The sequence below is a fragment of the Tursiops truncatus genome, chromosome 8 (genome assembly GCF_011762595.2).
Source record: "Tursiops truncatus isolate mTurTru1 chromosome 8, mTurTru1.mat.Y, whole genome shotgun sequence".
NCBI lineage: Eukaryota > Metazoa > Chordata > Mammalia > Artiodactyla > Delphinidae > Tursiops > Tursiops truncatus.
The window spans coordinates 56,877,377-56,899,042 of NC_047041.1; the positions used below are offsets into that span (position 1 = coordinate 56,877,377).

A 21,666-nucleotide genomic window follows, 5' to 3' on the forward strand; every position below is an offset into this window, starting at 1 on the left:
GAGGTTTGTTTAATTAATTAATATCTCCCCCAAATGTCAGATCAATCAATCAGGGATGACAGCCCTTACTTCAGGAATGAAATGAAGACAAATAATTGAGATCACGCCTCATAGCACTTAGCACAGTACCCAGCACATCCTAAGCATTCAGTGAGTAAATGCTGGGTATCTATCAAAACTCAGGGGGTTGGCCAAGGTTAAAGTAAGCGTATAGGAAAAAGCTGGGGACGGGGTGGGGGGGGGAAAGAACATATACGATTTGGAATCAAAATGCCTGGGTTTGAGTCCTGACCTTGCTCCTTCTTCGTTGCATTATTTAAAGCCCCTAAGTCTCAACTTCCTTGCTGGTGAGGTGGGGATGATGATCCCTGCTTCCTGCGGGTGTTATTAGGAAGTGCCTAAGGAAGAGTCAGTGGCTCACTTAAGTTCTTAGTTGTGTGAGGAATATTTTGTTCCACCTTGTGCTTTTTGTCGAGTTTCTCTCCTCAGTGATCGTATGACACCCTGTGCTCACCTTTCCCCCAGCACTTGTCACACTGTCTCATCCTCGTTTGTTTTTATGTCTGTCTCTCCCACAAGACTGAACTCCCTGAGACAACTGGACATGATCTGTCTCTGCATCCTCAGGGCCTAGAGCAGAGCAGGCCCTCAATAAGGGATGCATGAGTGAATAAGTAAATGGCAGCTTATACCATCTTGTGGCATTTTATGCATGCCTTGCCCCCAGTCTGCATGGACAGTTTTCTTGTTTAATGACATGCATGCCTTTGTCCTCAGTCAAGTGCTTCCTAAGGACTGAGATTCTGGGCTGACCTCCCCTGGGGCGGGGTCTGCTTGTTTTCAGAATGCAGCACTATTTTGGTGGAACCTGCATAGGAGTGGTGAAGGGGATGGTGACACACTTCATGCTGGCTGTCCTGTCCTGGTAGGAGATAAGTGGGGTAAGGCCTGCCTTTCTGGGCATGGGAATTGAGTGAGGGGTTCAGGGTAAAGTGAAGTAGGGGATGGATGGAAAATAACATAGCCTTTTCATTCCAAAAGCTTAACAGTGCCACATTATATTGAGGTGATCAGATGCTGGATTAGTTGCCACCAGTACATTGGGAGCCCATAAGGCCGGGCTTTTGTCATAGAGCAGGTGTCAGTAAAAGTTTATTGGCCTTACCAGATGGGCCTTGACTCCTGAGCACAGCTAAGGAATAATATGTTGCCAAGTCCCAGTCCTCTATCCCAAGGAGAGAACCATCAGGTGCTTCCCCATGAGGAGATGGTCAAACAAGCAAGAGAGAAATAAGTAGGGGATGTGTTTATGTCATATGTGTCTAAGAGCACTTAGCTCTGAAGACAGAAAAAGAAGTAGAAGAGGGACTCTTGTGCTGAGGTGGACTTTGCCAGGAGAATCCATCCCTTTTCTCTCATTACCCTGGAATGGTTCCCTGGGGGAGGTGGGCTTTTAGGAGCTACATATGAAGGGTAAGTGACCACAGTACCCACGGGTATGAAAATTAGTCTGTAGTAGCAGGACCTGTCAGGGACTTTTTCCAGGTGCCACTGTCCTTTTTGCTCTTTACTGCTGCTGAAGCAACGTCTTGTAGTCCACAGTGGGGCTGGGACCAGGGTGAGGCAAGTGAGTTGCCAAGGGTGTGGAATTTAACGGCCTTGTGAGCGAGCATCGCTACTGTCTGCTCCGCTAAGCCTCCTCTTCTTCCTCCCCATTTCCCCCAGTGGCCAACAAGTGGATACACGAGTATGGACAGGAATTCCGCAGACCTTGCAGCTCAAGCCCTGAAGACTAAAATGTTGGCAGAGAGAAGCTGGAAGAGTCCTTTGGCTTTCCAGAGAAGCCAGAAGCCAAAAGCTATGGTAAGAGAGGAGAAAGGAGAGCAAAGCTTCTGGAGGAGGGTCTTTGTCAGCATTGCCTATTCCTTACAAATGGAAGACAAGGAAGTGGTCTCTAGCAGAGGACATCTGAGAACTTACAGTTGCTCCTCAAGCCATGAGTCACAGTAGAATGAACAATAGAAAGGAGGGGGCAAGGAGGCTGGAGCGAGAAGTTTCTAGAGCTCAGACACTTTCTCTTGGGAACAGGACATATCAACAGTCTCCAGGGTTTGGTCATTGGGGCTTTTGCTACTTGAGCCTTGACCACAGGGGCCCAGAAGTGGCAGTGAGGACACCTGCAGGTGTTGCCTGACCCCCCCATATGCCCTTCTGCCTACTGACTTCTGCTGAAGGCTGAGCAGGGGGTGTCTCTGTATCAGGAGTGTACCTCATGTGATGATTTTTTTAAAGCAGAAAATAACTTTTTTAAAATATGATTTTTTAATATAGCCATTAAAAATGTTTTAATACAGTCATTAAAGATGTTTACAAATCATTTTTCACAACCAAGAACATTCTTACTTTGTAATATTGAGTGAAAAAGGCAGAGTATAATATTTTATTTATGTGTAATCTCATCTTGGCTCCCCTCTCACTGCATTCCAGACACAAGACATTCTTTCTGTTCGCTGCTGCTGGTCTCACCATTCCACTCTTGGCTCAGTACTGCTTCAGAGGCCTTCTCTGACACCCAAACTTCCAGCCACTTTTGTTCACATTAGCCAACTTTGTTTTCTTCCTAACACTTTTCTTGAAATTATTTTATTTATTTAATTGTGGCCAGTGGCCTTCCCTTCAGGCTGAATGCTTTAAGACCCCTCTATACTTTGTAAATGCCTCTATTGTAGCCCCCATCTCACTGAATTTCACTATTTGTTTATTTGCCTGGCTGCCTGCACTCCTTATACCTCTTGGTATCCCCAGAAAAAGGTCTGTTTCAAATAAGTAGGCATTCAGCAAATATTTCTGGATAAATGAATAAGAAGGCCTCCTTTGAGTTGTACTTTGGAGGACAGGTAGAATTTTTTTACAGGCAGAGTCTAGTGAGGAGAAGCATTTCCCAGCAGAAGGACTAGCATGAGCTAAGGCTGCACTGATGAGTGACTTGTGCAAAGAGAACATTCCGGGCGACTTGGCTCAGGTTCCTCAACAGGAGCGAGGGCGTGTGCCTTGCTCACAAAGAAGCCACACAAGTAAAGGACTAGGTGCTTAGACACTGCTGCCTCCGCCCCCTCCCTGCACCATACACGTCAGGGTTTCTGCCTCCCAGAGCTCTGTGGGCCCCAAGGAAAAGGTTCTGGTGTGCTGATATTTGGGTTCCTGAAGAGCCTCCACAAGCACCTGGTCACATCCCCAGTATTTCCACTGAATGCATCAGGACTCTGGAAACCCTCCTACTAAATTACTGTCATGTAGGGAAGAAAAAGTACTTTCCCCCTACCCTTCTGAGTTCTTAGCTGAAACCTGTGTAATAAAAGACATATTAACAAAAGGAAACCCACAAGCTTAGTGACATGTATATATCATGTATACATGGGACATACCCAGAGGAAAATGAATAACTCCCTGAGGTGGCTTAGAACTTGGGATGAAATATCATCGTAAGAGGGAACGGGGGGATGTAGCCCTCTTAGATTCCTAGGAATGATAAATGGGCCCTTAGAGTATAGCCCATAGGTGGGAGATGTGATGGTGACAGTTGATCTAGGTGTGGTGTCCACTTGTAGTCTCTTCTCCTGTGGTAAGGGTCAGTCTTCCTTGGTTGGTGAAACTCTTGAGGAGGGGATTTCTAACAATTGAGTTCCTTTTGGAGCATCTGTCTTCAGGCAGGTTAGAGCAGTTCAGGGAAAGTGGTGTGTCTGTGGGGCCCCAAAAGCGCTTAGTAGGTAGCTATTTCTAAATAGGACTGACTGTGGCTTGGTACATAGTTTATAATTTTGTTTCTTTCTTGCACGCTTCTTCAACTGTTTTTCTAACAGCTTTCTTCAACCTGGGTTCCTGGTGTTGCACTCAGTATCCCTCACAAGATTCACTACAGGGAAGATTCTTTATGTTAATGACTATTATCATTGTCATTAGTAACATACTGACCGTTTACCACTGGCCAGGCACTGTGATAAGAACTGAGGTGTACTTGTCTCCTTCAATCCTCACGATGAATAGGTACTATTATCTCCATTTTATAGATGAGGGAAACTGAGGCAGAGAATGTGTAACTTGCCTGAGGTTACATAGCTATAGTGGCACAGGCAGGATTTGAATACAGGTCTGCCTCCAAAGATTTTTTTTTTTAATTTTTTAAATTGAAGTATAGTTGATTTACAATGTTGTGTTAATTTCATGTATACAGTGAAGTGATTCACATACAGTATATATGATATATATACAGTATATATATATATATCTATATATATTCTTTTCCCTTATAGATTATTACAAGATATTGAGTATAGTTCTCTGTGCTATACAGTAGGTTCTTGTTGGTTATCTATTTTATATATAGTAGTGTAGATGTGTTAATCCCAAATTCCTAATCTATCCCTCCTCCCCTTTCCCCTTTGGTAACCATAAGCTTGTTTTCTATGTCTGTGAGTCTGTTTCTATTTTGTAAATAAGTTCATCACTTATATCATTTTTTTAGATTCCACATATAAGCAATATCATGTGATATCTGTCTTTGTCTGGCTTACTTCACTTAGTATGATAATCTTTAGGTCCATCTATGGACCTAGAAAGAAACAGAAAATATGAACAGACCAATTACCAGTACCAGTACTGAAACTGAATCAGTAATTTTAAAACTCCCAACAAACCAAAGTCCAGGACCAGATAGCTTCACAGGTGAATTCTACCAAACGTTTAGAGAAGAGTTAACACCTATCCTTCTGAAATTATTCCAAAACGTTGCAGAGGAAGAAACACTTCTGAACTCATTCTATGAGGCCACCATCACCCCAATATCAAAACCAGACAAAGAGTGGGAGGGAGACGCAAGAGGGAGGAGATATGGGAACATATGTATATGTATAGCTGATTCACTTTGTTATAAAGCAGAAACTAACACACCATTATAAAACAACTATACTCCAATAAAGATGTTAAAAAATAAATAAATAGATACTAAAAACAAACAAGCAACCAAAGATATCACAAAAAAGGAAAATTACAGGCCAGTATCACTGATGAACATCGATGCAAAAATCCTCAATGAAATGCTAGCAAACCCAACTCCAACAATACATTAAAAGGATCACACACCACGATCAAGTGGGCTTTATCACAGGATGCAAGGATTTTTCAATATCCGCAAATCAATCAGTGTGATACACCACATTAACAAATTGAAGAATAAAAACCATATGATCATCTCAATAGCTGCAGAAAGAGCTTTCGATAAAATTCAACATCCATTTATGGTAAAAACTCTCCAGAAAGTAGGCAAAGAAAGAACACACCTCAACATAATAAAGGCCATATAGGACAAACCCACAGCTAACATCATACTCAATGGTGAAAAGCTGAAAGCATTTCCTCTAAGATCAGGAACAAGACAAGGATGTCCATTCTCACCACTTTTATTTAACATAGCTTTGGAAGTCCTAGCCACAGCAATCAGAGAAGAAAAAGAAATAAAAGGAATCCAAATTGGAAAAGAAGAAGTAAAGAAGAAAAGAAGAAGTAAAACTGTCACTGTTTTACACAGAAAATCCTAAAGACACTAACAGAAAACTACTAGAGCTCATCAAAGAATTTAGTAAAGTTGCAGAAAATTAACACACAGAAATCTGTTGCATTTCCATACACTAACAACGAAATACCAGAAAGAGAAATTAAGGAAATAATCCCATTTACCATCACATCAGAAAGAATAAAATACCTAGGAATAAACCTACGTAAGGAGGCAAAAGACCTATAACTGTAAAATGCTTATTAAAGCAACTGAAGACAACACAATCAGATGGAAAGATATACCATGTTCTTGGATTGGAAGAATCAATATCGTTAAAATGACAATACTACCCAAGGCAATCTACAGATTCAATACAATCCCTATCAAATTACCAATGGCATTTTTCAGAGAATTAGAGCAAAAAATTTTTAATTTGTATGGAAACACAAAAGTCTCTGAATAACCAAAGCAATATTGAGAAAGAAAAATGGAGCTCGAGGAATCAGGCTCCCTGACTTCAGACTATACTACAAAACTACAGTAATCAAAACAATATGGTACTGGCACAAAAACAGATGTATAGATCAATGGAAAAGCACAGAAAGCCCAGAAATAAACCCACTCACTTATGGTCAATTAATCGACAACAAAGGAGGCAAGAATATACAATGGAGAAAAGACAGTCTCTTCAATAAGTGGTGCTGGGAAAATTGGATAGCTACATGTAAAAGAATGAAATTAGAACAGTCCCTAACACCATATACAAAAATAAACTCAAAATGGCTTAAAGACTTAAACATAAGATATGACACCATAAAACTCCTAGAAGAGATCATAGGCAAAAAATTCTCTGACATAAATCATACCCATGTTTTCTTAGATCAGTTTCCCAAGGCAATAGAAATAAAAACAAACAAATGGGACATAATCAAACTTACAAGCTTTTGCATAGCAAAGGAAACCGTACACAAAACAAAAAGACCATCTATGGAATGGGAGAAAATATTTGCAAATGGTGAGACTGACAAGGGATTAATTTCCAAAATATACAAATAGCTCATACAGCTCAGTATCAAAAAAACCCCAAACAACCCAATCAAAAAATGGGCAGAAGATCTAAATAGACGTTTCTCCAAAGAAGACATACAGATGGCCAACAGGCACATGAAAAGATGTTCAACATGGCTAACTATTAGAAAAATGCAAATCGAAAGTACAATGAGGTATCACCTCACACCAGTCAGAATGGCCATCATAAAAAAGTCTACAAATAATAAATGCTGGAAAAAGGAACCCTCTTACACTGCTGGTAGGAATGTAAATTGGTGCAGCCACTATGGAGGTTCCTTAAAAAACTAAAAGGTTCCTTAAAAAACTAGAGTTTTTTAAGGTTCCTTAAAAAACTAAAAATTTTTAAGGAACCTTTTTTAAGGTTCCTTAAAAAACTAAAAATAGAGTTACCATATGATCCAGTGATCCTACTCCTGGGCATATATCCAGAGAAAACTCTAATTTGAAAAGATATATGCACCCCAACATTCACTGCAGCACTATTTACAATAGCCAAGACATGGAAGCAACCTAAATGTCCATCAGCAGATGAATGGATAAAGAAGATGTGGTATATATATACAATATAATATTACTCAGCCATCAAAAAGAATGTCTGTCTCCAAAGATCTTAACTAGCCCTCTGTTGTCTGAATTACATGTTATTTTGCTGTGGTTGCTTTGCTCCCATTAGCAATTATGTCTTTTGGAGCCAACAATTTTTTTTTTTTTTTTTTTTGTGGTACACGGGCCTCTCACTGTTGTGGCCTCTCCCGTTGTGGAGCACAGGCTCCGGATGCGCAGGCTCAGCGGCCATGGCTCACGGGCCCAGCTGCTCCGCGGCATGTGGGATCTTCCCAGACCGGGGCACGAACCCGTGTCCCCTGCATCGGCAGGCGGACTCTCAACCACTGTGCCACCAGGGAAGCCCTGGAGCCAACAATTTTTGAAAGGAGTCTTCAGCCTTTTCCCGGGCATTGAAAAGATCTATCCTTTGTGTCTCTAATGCCTAATGGCTAAGAGCCCTGTCAGATGTAGGTACTGAATACACGAACAAATCACCTCAATTCCACAGATGTAAAGAGAACGCCTATTGTGTGACCAGCCCCATGCTTGGTGCCCCATGAGATTCCAATAAAATGAGGAGGTCTGCTCACTGCCCTTAAAGCAAAATTAGCACATGCCCAAATATAAGAATAGAGAATTATATATAATCAAATAGAAAGCTGTGGGCCGCTCACCCTAAGGATCACAGGAGTTGGGAGAAAGGGGAGAACCCTATGGCTGAAGTGGGATGAGAGGGCTTCCACATTGGGACCCCAGGAACACAGAAAGAGTGAGAATGTGCCTGAAGAGGGCAGGGAGCAGCTGCCACCTCACCTGTCCCCCATTCACGCACAAGGGGGCAGGGAGAGCTGTCTGGAAGGAGGAAGTGAGAGGGTGTTGATTCTGGGGGGCCCTTATCCAGCAATGCCAAGAGGAGCCAGCACAAACTGCCCTTTCATGGAACCACTCAAAGAGTCCCCTGTTCGGGGGCCTTGGTTGCTCAAGCTGGGAGAAGCCAAAGGAGAGGGGGTGAGGTGGGGACAGAGGGACATTTGCCTGCAGACTGCTGTATACTCAGAAAAACAAGGAAATCAGTTAAGGGCTGGGGGAGGAGACAAACATTTATGCTTGCTCTGTGCCGGCTATTTTATCTCACTTATCTTATTCACAACGATTATCATCCCTTTTGGCAAGAGAGGAAAGGAGGCTCAAAGAAAAGACCTCTGCTAGAAGCAGAGCCGGATTTGGAGCTAGGGAGGTCTCCCGCCATCAGCTGCTTCTAACCTCTCCTTCCTCACGTTGGGATCCCCACAACTTCCTCCCCCTGAGGAAGTAGAGCCTGCCTCTTTCTCTTCTTCCCCTCTGCCCCATCCTCTTTTATTCCCTTTCTTCATCACATGACCCTTCCCATCAAATGCTTGATAGGCCTGCTCCCCCTAAGGTCTGAGTGACAGGGTCCTGCTGTCCCTGCCAGGGGCATATTTGCATTTTAAATGGATAGCCCATGGTGAAATCAAATATAATCTCAAAGGAATGAGGTGTCTTTTTGGTTAAGGATTTAAAGGCATGGATCAGATGGCTCCCCATAGATAACTACTGTCTCTCTCACCACATTTTGAGATGGGGCATAACTAAAATAATGACCATCATGCCTCCTGTCCAACTGCTTATCATCTTATGGGACCAGAGGGCGGCAGTTACTTTCCCTGGCCCAGAAAGGTGAAGTGACTTGTCCATAGTTAAACAGTGTGTCAGTGGCAGAGCCAAGACTAGAAGGCAGATTTCTGGGCTCAGAGACCCATGCCTGTCCGCTTCTTGGAACAGGAGCACAGTGGGCAGAAGATGGAATCAACCAACCCTTGATGGTGTTTTCATGGGCACAGATTTCATGTGTGGCTGTCACTCATTCATTCAATTAAGGTTTACTGATGTTGCCTCTGTGCCTGGCCCTTTGCTGGGGCTGGAGATGATGACTCTGTCTATCCTTGAAGAGCTCCCAGAGAAGAAAACCCACACAATGACAATACTAGTGGAAAGGGGACACGCAACACGTTACATGTCCGGAAGGGGTATCACTACATCTCTGGTGTGATGGGCTCATGTGACACTTGATTTAGGCCTTGAATGATAAGGAGGTTCGTGTGTGTGTGTGTGTGTGTGTTATGGAGATGTGGGAGCTTATCTCCCTAACTCACAAGTATATAAGAAAACTCAAAAAATCCAGACCCTTCTGATAAATCTAAAAATTTCTTTGGTCTTGAAAATTCAGACACATCATTCAGGAGAGATTTTCTCTAACTTTGTGTTCCTTAATCTGTTTCAGAAAACAGATTTTTTTCCCCCCTTACCATATCAAAAATTATATTAAATATTCTTTTAAAAATCACACATCGTCCCCTAGGGGATGCCATCAGCCTAGAAATTCCCACAATGCTCTCCAGGTTCTAGAGTTCTGGAATTTCTATTTTTAACCCTCTTGCAACAAAAAAGGAAATAGGAATTGTCAGTGGGCTCATCCTGGAGGAGCAAGGCAATCTATCCTGCTGCCTCTGCTCAATCAATTCTTTCTCTGGCTGCCACTGAGCCTGTTAGTCCTCTGGTGCTTGAGGCCAGAAAAAGCCATCCTCTCTATCAGCTCCCTGAGTCCCTCTGGCTCTTGGGGTTGTGGGCCTGGGGACAGGCAGGGCCAGCCTCCAGTGCCTGGGCCAGCCAGCATCAGTCCACTTTACTAATTCCAGAGCCCTCTATGGGGGCTCTGCCCTGGGTCACCTCACTCACTCTCTCCTACATCTAGCTGTCTTGGAATACAAAAACTACAGAAGCACAATGAAGTACCACTTCACACTTACTAGTATGGCTATAATTTTTTTTTTTTAAAAAAAGGAAAAATACTAAGTGTTAGAGAGGATGTGGAGAAATTGGAGCCCTCATGCATTGCTGATGTTGCAGCTGCTGTGGAAAACGGTTTGTCAGTTCCTCAAAAAGTTAAACATGGAACTACCATAGAACCCAGTAATACCTCTCTTAGGTATATATCCAAAAGAACTGAGAGCAGGGACTTCAAAATAAATATTTATACACCCATGCTCACAGCAGCATTATTCACAATAGCCAAACGGTGGAAACAACCCAAGTATGTATAACAACAGATGAATGGATAAACAAAATGTGGCATGCACATGCGATGGAATACTATTCAGCCACAAAGAGGAATGAAATTTTGATACATGATTTAACACAGATGGATCTTGAAAACATTATGCTAAGTGAAATAAACCAGACACAGAAGAACAATTATTGTATGATTCTACCTACATGAGGTACCTGGAATAGACAAACCCACAGAGACAGAAAGTAAAACAGAGTTTCCCAGGGGCTGGGGGCAGGGAGAAAGGGGGAGCTGTTGTGTGACCTTGGGCAAATCACTTTCCTTATCAGAGCTCTCATTTCCTCATCTGTAGGGTGGCACTGCTAATCTGTCTGCCTTACCCACTCCACAGAGTTGTGAGGTCTCAAAAGGCTGTAAATGTGCTCTGTAAATGGCACATACTGTATTGTGTCAATTAATATACGTTTACATTTGATTAGCCATTGATTTGTGGTATCATCATTGATCATCAGGAAAAAACTTTCTCCCCCCATTGCTCAGCTAACTACCCAGTTAACTGTTCCCTCCATCCACCTGTAAGAGGCCAGCCACTTGACTAGTCTCAGGTTCCCAGGTTTCACCTGGCTACAGGCTGGGGTTTCTAGCAAACTGCTGGGAGAGGAAGCCAGCTCTAGGAATATCTGAACCTCTTGAGTTTACATAACTTTCTGAGCCCAGGACCCAGACTGAGAATGTGTTGACTCTGGCTGCTGATGGGGCAGCCAGCTGGGGCAGGAGAAGAGTTGGCTCGAAGATTACAAACAAAACACTGTCCCTGCAGGAAAGAGTATGATTGCTGTTTGCTTTCTCTACTCCTGTTGTAGGTGCTCTTCTTGCTTTCCCCTTGTTAAAAGTTGTGACCTTTTAACTCCCCACCCCCAGTTCTGATGGCAGGCCCTTGAATCCAGCTTCAGGGTCCTTGGCACCTCACTGTCCAAATCAGTTTGTCTTTTTCATTCCATCTCTAAAATATGGAGCCTTTCTCCTTATCTCACCCTGCAGCCACTGTCTAGTTAAGTATACCTTTGCCTTTTACCTAGACTACCACTGCCTCTTTACTGCTCTCCCTGCCTCTAGTCTGGTGCCTGCCAGTCCACCTACATGGATACCAGAGTGACTTTCCTTAACTTCTGGCAACTCTCCATCTTGCCACTCAAGGCCTTTATGACCTGCCTCCTGCAGCCTCTCCTGTTACAGCTTTTACTCCAGCCATACTAATTGTACTAATCTACCAGCTGTATCAGACTGACTTTCAAGTCTCCTGGGCTTGTGTACGCTGCCCCCTCTTCCTGCAAAGTATTTCCCTTCTTTCTCCACCTCCATTTTGTGATGATGCTTCAAAGCTCAACTCAGATGCTACCTACTTTGTGAAACCATCCCTGACCTGTTTCCAAAGAGGTTTACCTGTCCCTTTCCCTTTATACAATGTGGGCAGTGTTTCTATAATGGTCTCTCTAGACTATGAGCTCATTTGAAGGGTCTCATTATTTATTTATCTCTGTCTCCAGAGTCCACTGGAGGCTTGGCACAGAATAACTGCTCAGGTTTGCTTAATCAGCAAATAAATGTTCATAACTGCAGGTTTAGAAGAGGATAACACCACAAGTCATGCCCAACTCTCCTCATGCCTTTGAGTCTTCTCAATCTCAAGATTCTCCGCCCTCAACATTAGATCTGTGTCTACCCATTTGCCTACCTTCTCCTTTCGGACATTTCTCCTTGGACATTCCTTAAAGTGTGTGTCTGACAGAACGGCCCCTGGTTTGACCGAAATATGTTCCTTCTGGCTTTGTAGAACTCCTTCACTCAAAGGGTCCAAGGGTCTCCTTTATTTTCTTCCTGAGTATGGAGTGCTGATCTGTAGGCTTCACAAGGATGTTGTTACATCCAGAACATAGCAGGTGCTCCTTAAAGATACGTTATGTGAACATATGAATGGTCCCTTCTCTGCTGGGGTATAGTGGACCACTCAAAGATGCTGCCATCTCCTAGCCATGTCTGTGGGCAAATCATTTCACATCTCTGAAATTCAATTTCCTTGCCTTAGAGGGAGGAGATATGGGGATATATGTATATGTATAAATGATTCACTTTGTTACAAAGCAGAAACTAACACACCATTGTAAAGCAATTATACTCCAATAAAGATGTTAAAAAAAATTTTCCTTGCCTTTAAATTGGGTAAATACTGGACACCTACATGTAAAAGATTGAAATTAGAACATTCTCTAACACCTCAAAATGGATTAAAGACCTAATAAGATAAACTCAAAATGGATTAAAGACCTAAATGTAAGACCAGATACTATAAAACTCCTGTAGGAAAACATAGAACACTCTTTGACATAAATTACAGCAATATTTTTTTGGATCTGTCTCCTAGAGTAATGGAAATAAAAGCAAAAATAAAAAAATGGGGCTTCCCTGGTGGCACAGTGGTTAAGAATCCGCCTGCCAATGCAGGGGACATGGGTTTGATCCCTGGTCCGGGAAGATGCCACATGCCGCGGAGCAACTAAGCCTATGCGCCACAACTACTGAGCCTGTGCTCTAGAGCCTGTGAGCCACAACTACTGAGCCTGCGTGCCGCAACTACTGAAGCCCGTGCGCAGAGAGACCATGCTCCGCAACAAGAGAAGCCACCGCAATGAGAAGCCCACACACCTCAACGAGAGTAGCTCCTGCTCACGGCAACTATAGAAAGCCCACGCGCGGCAACAAAGACCCAACGCAGCCAAAAATAAATAAATAAATTTATTAAAAATAAAATAAAATGGGACCTAATTAAACTTAAAAGCTTTTGCACAACAAAGGAAACCATAAACAAAAGGAAAAGACAACCTATGGAATGGGGAAAATATTTGCAAACAATGCAACCGACAAGGGATTTTCAAAATATACAAACAGCTCATAGAGCTCAATATCAAAAAAACACACAACCCAATCCACAAATGGACAGAAAATCTAAATAGACATTTCTCCAAAGAAGACATACAGATGGCCAACAGGCACATGGAAAGATGCTCAAGGTCACTAACTATTCGAGAAATACAAATCAAAACTACAGTGAGGTATCACCTCACACCGGTCGGAATGGCCATCATCAAAAAGTCTACAAATAATAAATGCTGGAGAGGGTGTGGGGAAAAAGGAACCCTCTTACATTGTTGGTAGGAATGTAAATTGGTACAGCCACTATGGAAGACAGTATGGAGGTTCCTTAAAAAACTAAAAATGGAGTTACCATATGATCCAGCGATCCACTCCTGGGCATGTATCTGGAAAAGACAAAAACTCTAATTCGAAAAGATATATGCACCCCAATGTTCACTGCAGCGCTATTTACAATAGCCAAGATATGGAAGCAACCTAAATGTCCATCAGCAGATAAATGTATAAAGATGTGGTGTGTATATATATATATATATATATATATATATATATATGTGTGTGTGTGTGTGTGTGTGTGTATGTATATACAATGGAATATTACTTAGCCATAAAAAAGGAATGAAGTAATGCCATTTGCAGCAACATGGATGGACCTAGATATTATCACATTAAGTCAGACAGACAAAGACAAATATATGATATCACTTATATGTGTAATCTAAAAAAGAAAATGATACAAATGAACTTATTTACAAGACAGAAATAGACTCACAGATATAGAAAACAAATTTAGTGTTACCAAAGGGGAAAGGTGGGGGTGGGGAGGGATAAATTAGGAGTTAGGGATTAACAGATACACACTACTATATGTAAAATAGAAAACAACAAGGACCTACTGCATAGCACAGGGAACTATATTCAATATCTTGTAATAACCTATAATGGAAAAGAATCTGAAAAAGAATACATATACATGTGTGTATAACCAAGTTACTTTACTGTACACCTGAAACACAATGCTGTAAATCAACTATACTTCAACTTAAAAATATAATTTATGTGAACTTAAAAATAATAATAATAATAAATAAACTGGGGATAATGCCCATACTTCACAAGGATACAAAGGATAAAGATGTAAGTAACTAGCACAGTATCTAATACAAAGCTCAATGAGGGCTTCCCTGGTGGCACAGTGGTTAAGAGTCTGCCTGCCGATGCAGGGGACATGGGTTCGTGCCCCGGTCTGGGAAGATCCCACATGCCGCAGAGCGGCTAGGCCCGTGAGCCATGGCCGCTGAGCCTGTGCGCCCGGAGCCTGTGCTCCGCAACAGGAGACGCCACAACAGTGAGAGGCCCAGTTACCGCCAAAAAAAAAAAAAAAAAAACCTCAATGAACATTTCATTCAGTCTCCATCCATCAAGGCTGGTCATCATCCTCTTGCCAGGTATCTTCACCAAAAAGAACTCTGACCAGGGTCCCCTATATTGTCCAAGAGGTAGCGTGAAGAGGAAACAACCTAGGTTTGAATTCTGACGCCACCACTTCTGAGCTATACAAATTTGGACCCAATGCCTACCTGTAAAAGCAACATAACATCACTTACCTCATAGGGTTGCCGTGAGGATTAAACAGATATGTGTAAAGTGAATTAGCTGATGATCAACTTTGATGACTATTATGACTTGCCTGGCGAACAAAAGTGTCTGATGTGTGTCCCTGAAAACCGTGCATTTGACTATGCTGCCCCCCTGTACACAGAGTGCACACAGCCCAGCAAAGAGACCTTGGCCCGCTCCTTTCCCCACCCAACCCCCAAAGGGCTTGGTGAGAGGATGCAGATCACACACAAGACACTTTTCTTCTCTGCTAGGGAGCTCATGCTTTACTCAGAAATATTTAGTGAACATCTAAACCAGAACTTCTCAGGATTAATGTGCCTGTTGGAATGCAGATCAGTACCGACTCAATAGGTCTGGGGTAGGGACAAAATCTTTAACAAGCTTCCAGATGATACTGATGCTACTGGCCCACAAACCACTCTGAGTAAAGAAGGTCTTAAATATAATATGGGATTGACATGACAGGAACTATTTATTCAGTGCCTACCCTGTGTCAGTTACTGAGAGAGCCACTTAACCTATATTAATTTGCATAGTCCTCAAGACTCTGTGGGGTAGATACTATTGATCTCCATTTTTCCGATGAGGAAACTGTAGCACAAAGAGAGAGTACGTAGCTATCTCATACAGCCAGTAAGGGATGGGCCTTAGGTTCTAATTTAGGCAGCCTGGCTCCAAAGCCTACTAGGAAGAGGACTCCAACAGTATGTAGAGGATAACCAGGGGAGGGGCTGAGGCAAGGAAAGGAGACATCATAGAACAGAGAATGGACAGGGGTTGGTGGTAGACTGGATATGGATGTAAGAGAGGGTGCCATCTAGGGCACTTTGGCTGCCTGGTTTGGTCAAGTGGAGAGATGGTGGTATCTATCACTACTGAGTTAGGAAACGTGGGTGGAAGAACAAGTTTTAGGGGGAAGGTGAGTTCGGTTTTAGGAATGGTCAATGAGTGGCTTTTGGACATCTGGGAGATATGGAGAAGTAGATGGACCTAGAGTATCTAGGTATCTAGTAACTCTAGAAGTATCCAGAGTTCAGGAGATATCTAAGTTGTAGACAAAGTTTGGGTGTTGGCAGATTTAAAGCCCTGAGTGCCTGAGGTCATGTGGACAGTGTACAGACTGTCCTGTTCCGGGCCAAAGTCAACACACCAAATAACTGGAAGAGATGGGACTGGAATATGGTCTCCCGGGCTGCAGTGGAAGCTGCTTCTGTCCATTCCACTGGGAATTATGGATCTGGGAAGCAGGCGGAGCATAAGATGTTGATAGGCTACAGGAAAGAGGTTTTTCTGGTGCTCTATGGTGACTAAATCCAGTGAAATGTTCCCTGCCCCCAGATCAACAGAAATAAGGACAACTCCATAAAGACCAGATAGATAAAGGTTAGGAGATTTATTTTCTTTAAACAAGATCATAAATAACAAAGAAACAAAGTAGGTCCCAGACTTCAGACCCTGCAGCAGGACAGGAATAGGAAGTTGTTGGGTCGAAAGGTGGAGGGGGCTACGCATCACCTAAGACAGTCACAGAAAAGATGGGCTGCAGGAGACTGCCCCTCCCTGCCCTTGGGAATGGCGTGCCTGGGCAGCAGGGGGAGACTGAAGTGCTGTGATGAGGCAGCTGGAAGAGGGCAAATATTGAGGATGCTGGGCTGCACTGATTCTATGAAGAGTAACATGGAAACCACAAATGGCTAAGATAAGCTGTGGGTCTAGAAAAGGCAAGCGGGCACTCTGCACACCTCCAGGGACCAATTATGAAAATGGTTCAATTTGATTCTTAAAAACAACTCCACGGGCCTTAGCCTGTGGCTTTGTGCGTGGGCTGTATTCAACCTGGGTTGCCCTGTGGCAGGTGAGGGCTCAAGAGACCCCTGGAGCAGCCTGGCCTCAGCCCAGGGAAGGTGCCCAGACATGTGGGAGTGGGACCGTGGGCCCTCCCCAGTTGGGAGGCCATGTGCTTGGACTGGCCGGGCCTGATTTTCAGGCTGGTTTCTTGTGATGCTATCCACCCCCCACCCCTGTACCTAAGGATGAGATCCTGGCCCCCCTGGGTCTTCCAAGCCTAGAATAGTAAGACGGGGATAAAAAGGTACCTGACTGGTATTTTATTTAAAAGGGAAAAATAAGGACCATCCCGCACGTGGTCCATCCCATGAGGTAGGGCAGGACCATGGCAAGAACAATCTCAAGGAATGGAGGTCCCTGAGCCTGGGGAAACATATGGACGCAGGTGCATTGCCTAATGCCAGGAATAGGGGCCCAGGGTGGCAGTTCTGATGGAGGCTTCACCCTAGGCAAGGCAGGGAGGACAGGCAGGGGCTACCCCTGAACAGGGAAGGGATAAGAGCTGGGGAGCCTTAAACTGGGGAGACCAATGTTGGTCAAAGGCCCTGGAAAACAATGCTTTCGGCAGGAATACACGAAAGGGTTTGTACATCTGGGGATGCCCGTCTATAGGGAGCCGGTGTCACATGGTCGGGCAGGATGGTGAGGAGGAGACAGCGGCATCACAGTGGCCTCTGGTGCGATGTATTTACAACAGAGCTCAGTGTTGAGGGAGGGAAGGAGAGCAGGTCACTAACAGCCAGGAAACACACTGTGAAGAGTAGAAAGAGTGGAAAACAATGTGACCGTCACTAGCTTTCCCCCTGCTTGCCCTGTCTCATCCAGGAAACCCTCCCTAATGATCACCAAGGCCTTTGTAGATCTCTCCCACCTCTTCTCAGCCCCATCCAGGGCAAGACACAGGGTCTGCTCTCAGGGTACTGCCGATTTGACCACAGCTCCAAATGGGCCAGGGGCCCCAAACGCTGCTTATTAAGCGAAACTAAGTCTTTATTTTGATTCTTGGGATCCATCAATGGTCAGCTGCTTGAGGGGTGGTTTGGCATAAGGGAATCACTTGTGTGGCTCACTGTACCAGGCTCCTGTCCTCATTTCCAATGCCTACCCTGCTCTGTCATCCACACCTCCTAGGCCCTGGCATTCAGAACTCTCTAATGCAGAAACCCTTTCTTTTTCTTCAACATTTTTTCTTCTTCAAACTTCCTGAGGGTGGGGAACAAGTTCCCCTAGACCATCATCAAAATCAGATAAGAGACTTCCCAACTGGCAGGTGTGACTCTTCATTAGGCCTGTGGGCTCTCTGAGGATCAGGGGCCTCCTGTACTGTAGCAAAGACTGGGAGCTCCCTGAGGTGGGGCCGGGACCGTGTGGTTTGGGTCACCATGCCTCTTTTCCTCCTCCTCCTCAACAAAGAGACCTATTATGTCTGCCTAATCACACGGAGAGCTTCCTAGGATGAGGGGCATCCTTGTTCCTCTAGACCCAGTGGTTCTCAACTGGGAATGACTTTGCCTCTCTTGAGACACTTGGTAAAATCTAGAAACATGTTTGCCTGTCACAGCTGTGTGTGTTCAGGGGTGCTACCGGCTTCTGGTACGTAAAGGCCAGGGATGTTGTTCCAACATGCTACAGTGCACAGAACAGCCCGCACCACAAAGGATTACCCAACCCAAATGTTACTAGTGCTGGGGCTGGAATCCCTGCTCCGGATCTCTACACAGCCTCAAGACCTGCCCCACCTTCCTTGGCAGCAGGGCAGGAGAAGGCATATAGAACTTCTCTGAGAGCCTAGAAAAGGACGGATTCTCATCCCAGCCTCCACAGGAAGGGGCATCTTAAGAAGAAGTATGCATCACAGTGAGGGTGGGGGACTAGGCATCATTTAATGTCAGCTAGGCAACAACTCACTGAACCAGAGCACATGGAAAGAACCAACCATGGCTTTGCAGAAACACACATGCTGGGCTCTGTGTTGAAGAGGAAGAAGAAAGGCAAGGTGACCTAAACCAGGCAGGGGTAAGGCAGAGATACCTATAACCTTGCAAATATCTCTTTGTTGGAACACTGCTGGGCTCCTTAAACCTTTGTACTTCCTTACCACTGGAATCCACCGATGGGCTCTGCAAACCTGTGCCGAATCAGGAAAGTGGCAACAGCTTCAGCTACCTGGAAAAGGGAGAGATGTTCCAGGCCATGTTAAGGGTAGCAACGGGGTTCATCCTTGGAGGTCTGGTGGGCTTCTGTTGGAAGGTAAGGCTCTCTGGTGGACTCATGGGCCCTACAGTTCTGAGGAGCCTGAAATCAAAAGGACCTGCATCCTGGCAGGGCTGGGAGACTCCTCCCCACCCTTTGCCAGGGATGGGTCCAGAGAAGTCAAGAGGAATGATGTGAAGGCTTATTTATCCCCTTAGAGTTACAAAGCACTTTTTTCCTACAGGAGGAGCACATATTAATTCCTAACTGTGACTGTGGTTTAGGGAGCAGTTTCTACCCGATTATCCCTTCTACCATCTGGCTTTCGGGGGCAATGGAGAAGTAGAGCTTAAGATCTTAACCATAGAGCCCTGGGTGAAATAGCAGGGTGCCAGTAACTCCTCAGCCCATACACACAAAGCCAAGACCAGAAGCAGCTGCCAGGGAGAGGTCTGGGGAGCTGGTGGAGTCCCATCTGTGTAGGCCCCACAGCAGCTGCTGCAGGCGACACAGGCTGACTCAGAGGCTGGTTCTATCTTCTGTGAGACCCACAGTTATTCCACGTTGTCCTTTTACATTCATCAAGCACCAGACTCACCTTGTCTGGAGCGTCCTCATGGACTGCATGGCCACACTGGGGTAGGACCTGCATCTGGAACTTCCCTGGGGAAGATACAAACCAAAGCCACCTCAGGGACTAAAATGGTCCTCTCCTTACCATCTCTGCAGCCTCACAGGTCACTCCAGGAGGCCAGGAATCCCCCATCCCCTCCCTGCCAATACTCTGGACCCAATTACACCTAGCCTTTGAGGAGGATGGTAATACTTGAAATTGTAACCTTGAGCAAATCATTTTCCCTTCACTTTTTCTTTCTACACCTATTTAGTATGCATTTACTTTGGGCCAGACACATAGAAACAGTTCCTGTATACACTACAGTCTAGTGGGAGAGCAAAACATAAAAACCAACATTTTAATGCAGCATGTAGTTCCTATGATAACACAGAGCATATGGAACTGGAAAAACACAGTATGGAACTGGAAAAACACAAGAAGAGGGGCTTTGCAATCAAATAGGGATCCAGGAAGGCTTCCCACACAGAAAAAATAACTTGCACAAAGAAAGAAGGATGAAATGGTATTTGCTCCTGAAAAGAAAAACTTTGGCATGGTGCTCATGAGAGTTAACAATGAGGCTGGAGAGGTAAGCAGGGACCATACCATTAAGGGGTTTGTAGGCCATGTTAAGGACTTTGAGATTTATTATTACAATAATAAGTTACCATTTGAGTGCTTAACTATGTGCCAGACACGGTACTAGGCACTTTCTCACACTGTCCTGTAGAACACTGTAAGCTCACAACTAATGTGACAGTTATTAAGAATGAACAGAAATGACTGATAAAGCAAGATCTCTAAGGAGACTAAAGAATACGGGACCCAGAGCTCCCACAGGTAGAAAGAGCAGACTCTCAGAGCCTCAGAATAAGGGAGTAAGCTCTGGAAGTCCTTCTGGCTATCACATTCTGGGATTCTTACCCCAGTTACACAGTGCTTTAAAATCTTTTTTCAAAATACTCATCTACCCATTTTTTAAGTTGATTCTCAAATTTACCCTATAAAATTAAGCAGGACAAATACTGAAATTCTTTTTTGAGATGATGAAACCAAGGCCTTGATTAGTGAAGTGATTTGCCCAAGGCCACTTAATTAGTCAGCAGAGGAACTAAGACCATTCCCTCCAGTAAGGTCCTGCTTATGCCCCTCTTCCTGCAGTAAGCTGCCGCTGGGTGCTCCAGCCTAGTCCCCTCTCCCCTGTATCTCCTAATGTACTACTGTTAATGCATTTAATGGATCCAAACACAGAGCAGCTTGTGCCCCTGTTGTTCTGTAAACTAATATCTATATGCCACTGGTGCTTGCCCCCCCAGGAGTGTGTCATTTCTATAAGAACAGGGCTAATATCATTACTTGCTCTATATCCCTAATAGGGCCCAACCCAGGGCTAGATATTAAATAAGTGCTTAGTAAGTTTTAGATGAATGAACTATTGAGCAAATAACCTGATAAAACTTACAACTCAAACCTTGATGACTGGGACTGCATTTTTCACTCCTCTTTGGAAGAGTGGGTATAAGGAATCAGGGAGAGCTCACACATACTAACAATGCTGTACCCAGTACACATAAAATAACATAATCATGGGTAATCCTCACAATTATTCTATGAGGTGGGCATATTTCCAACTCCATATTATTTTATTTATTTATTTTTGTCTGCATCGGGTCTTCGTTGCTGCATGCGGGCTTTCTCTAGTTGCTGCTACTCTTCATTGCAGTGCGTGGGCTTCTCATTGTGGTGGCTTCTCTTGTTGCGGAGCACGGGCTCTAGGCGCGCAGGCTTCAGTAGTTGTGGCATGTGGGCTCAGCAGTTGTGGCTCGTGGGCTCTAGAGCACAGGCTCAGTAGTTGTAGCACACGGGCTTAGTTGCTCCACGGCATGTGAGATCTTCCAGGATCAGGGCTCGAACCCATGTCCCCTGCACTGGCAGGTGAATTCTTAAACACTGTGCCACCAGGGAAGCCCCTCCCCGCCAATCTTACAGATGAGGAACTTTAGGTTCAGAGAGCCTAAATCATTCACCTAAGTTGCACCATCAATGAGTGCTGGATTTCTAGGATTCAGTAACTAATTCAGCTGGTTTAAACAGTGCTGGGAAGGCTGTGGTTTGGAATCTGTGGTGATTTAGCCATTTCCTTTTGTTTTATGGATGTCATTACTCTCTATACATACTCATGGGATGCTTTGAAAGAGA

At 44.2% G+C, this 21,666-nt stretch overlaps 2 protein-coding genes across 19 annotated transcripts in view; one reads left to right on the top strand and one right to left on the bottom strand.

Annotated features, from left to right (window-relative positions):
• The window catches only part of P4HA3 (prolyl 4-hydroxylase subunit alpha 3), a 119,228-nt gene that overhangs the window by 31,938 nt on the left and 65,624 nt on the right, over positions 1–21,666 (top strand). For 4 of the 13 annotated variants that reach the window (XM_073808472.1, XM_073808470.1, XM_073808475.1 and 1 more), the window contains 2 exons: positions 845–925; positions 1,726–1,863. In XM_073808472.1, the coding sequence (XP_073664573.1) occupies positions 845–925; positions 1,726–1,863 (219 nt within the window). Of the gene's footprint in view, positions 1–40; positions 151–844; positions 942–1,725; positions 4,998–11,876; positions 12,359–21,666 lie in introns of those variants that run through there. The other 9 variants (XR_012333425.1, XR_012333424.1, XM_019946552.3 and 6 more) reach the window with 7 other exon arrangements.
• Positions 1–21,666, bottom strand: part of PPME1 (protein phosphatase methylesterase 1) — a 103,501-nt gene that overhangs the window by 10,818 nt on the left and 71,017 nt on the right. For 4 of the 6 annotated variants that reach the window (XM_073808483.1, XM_073808484.1, XM_073808479.1 and 1 more), the window contains 2 exons: positions 19,450–19,514; positions 18,757–18,824 (listed from right to left, as the gene is read on the bottom strand). In XM_073808483.1, the coding sequence (XP_073664584.1) occupies positions 18,757–18,824; positions 19,450–19,514 (133 nt within the window). Of the gene's footprint in view, positions 1–13,032; positions 13,574–16,184; positions 17,410–18,756; positions 18,825–19,449; positions 19,515–21,666 lie in introns of those variants that run through there. The other 2 variants (XM_073808482.1, XM_073808480.1) reach the window with 2 other exon arrangements.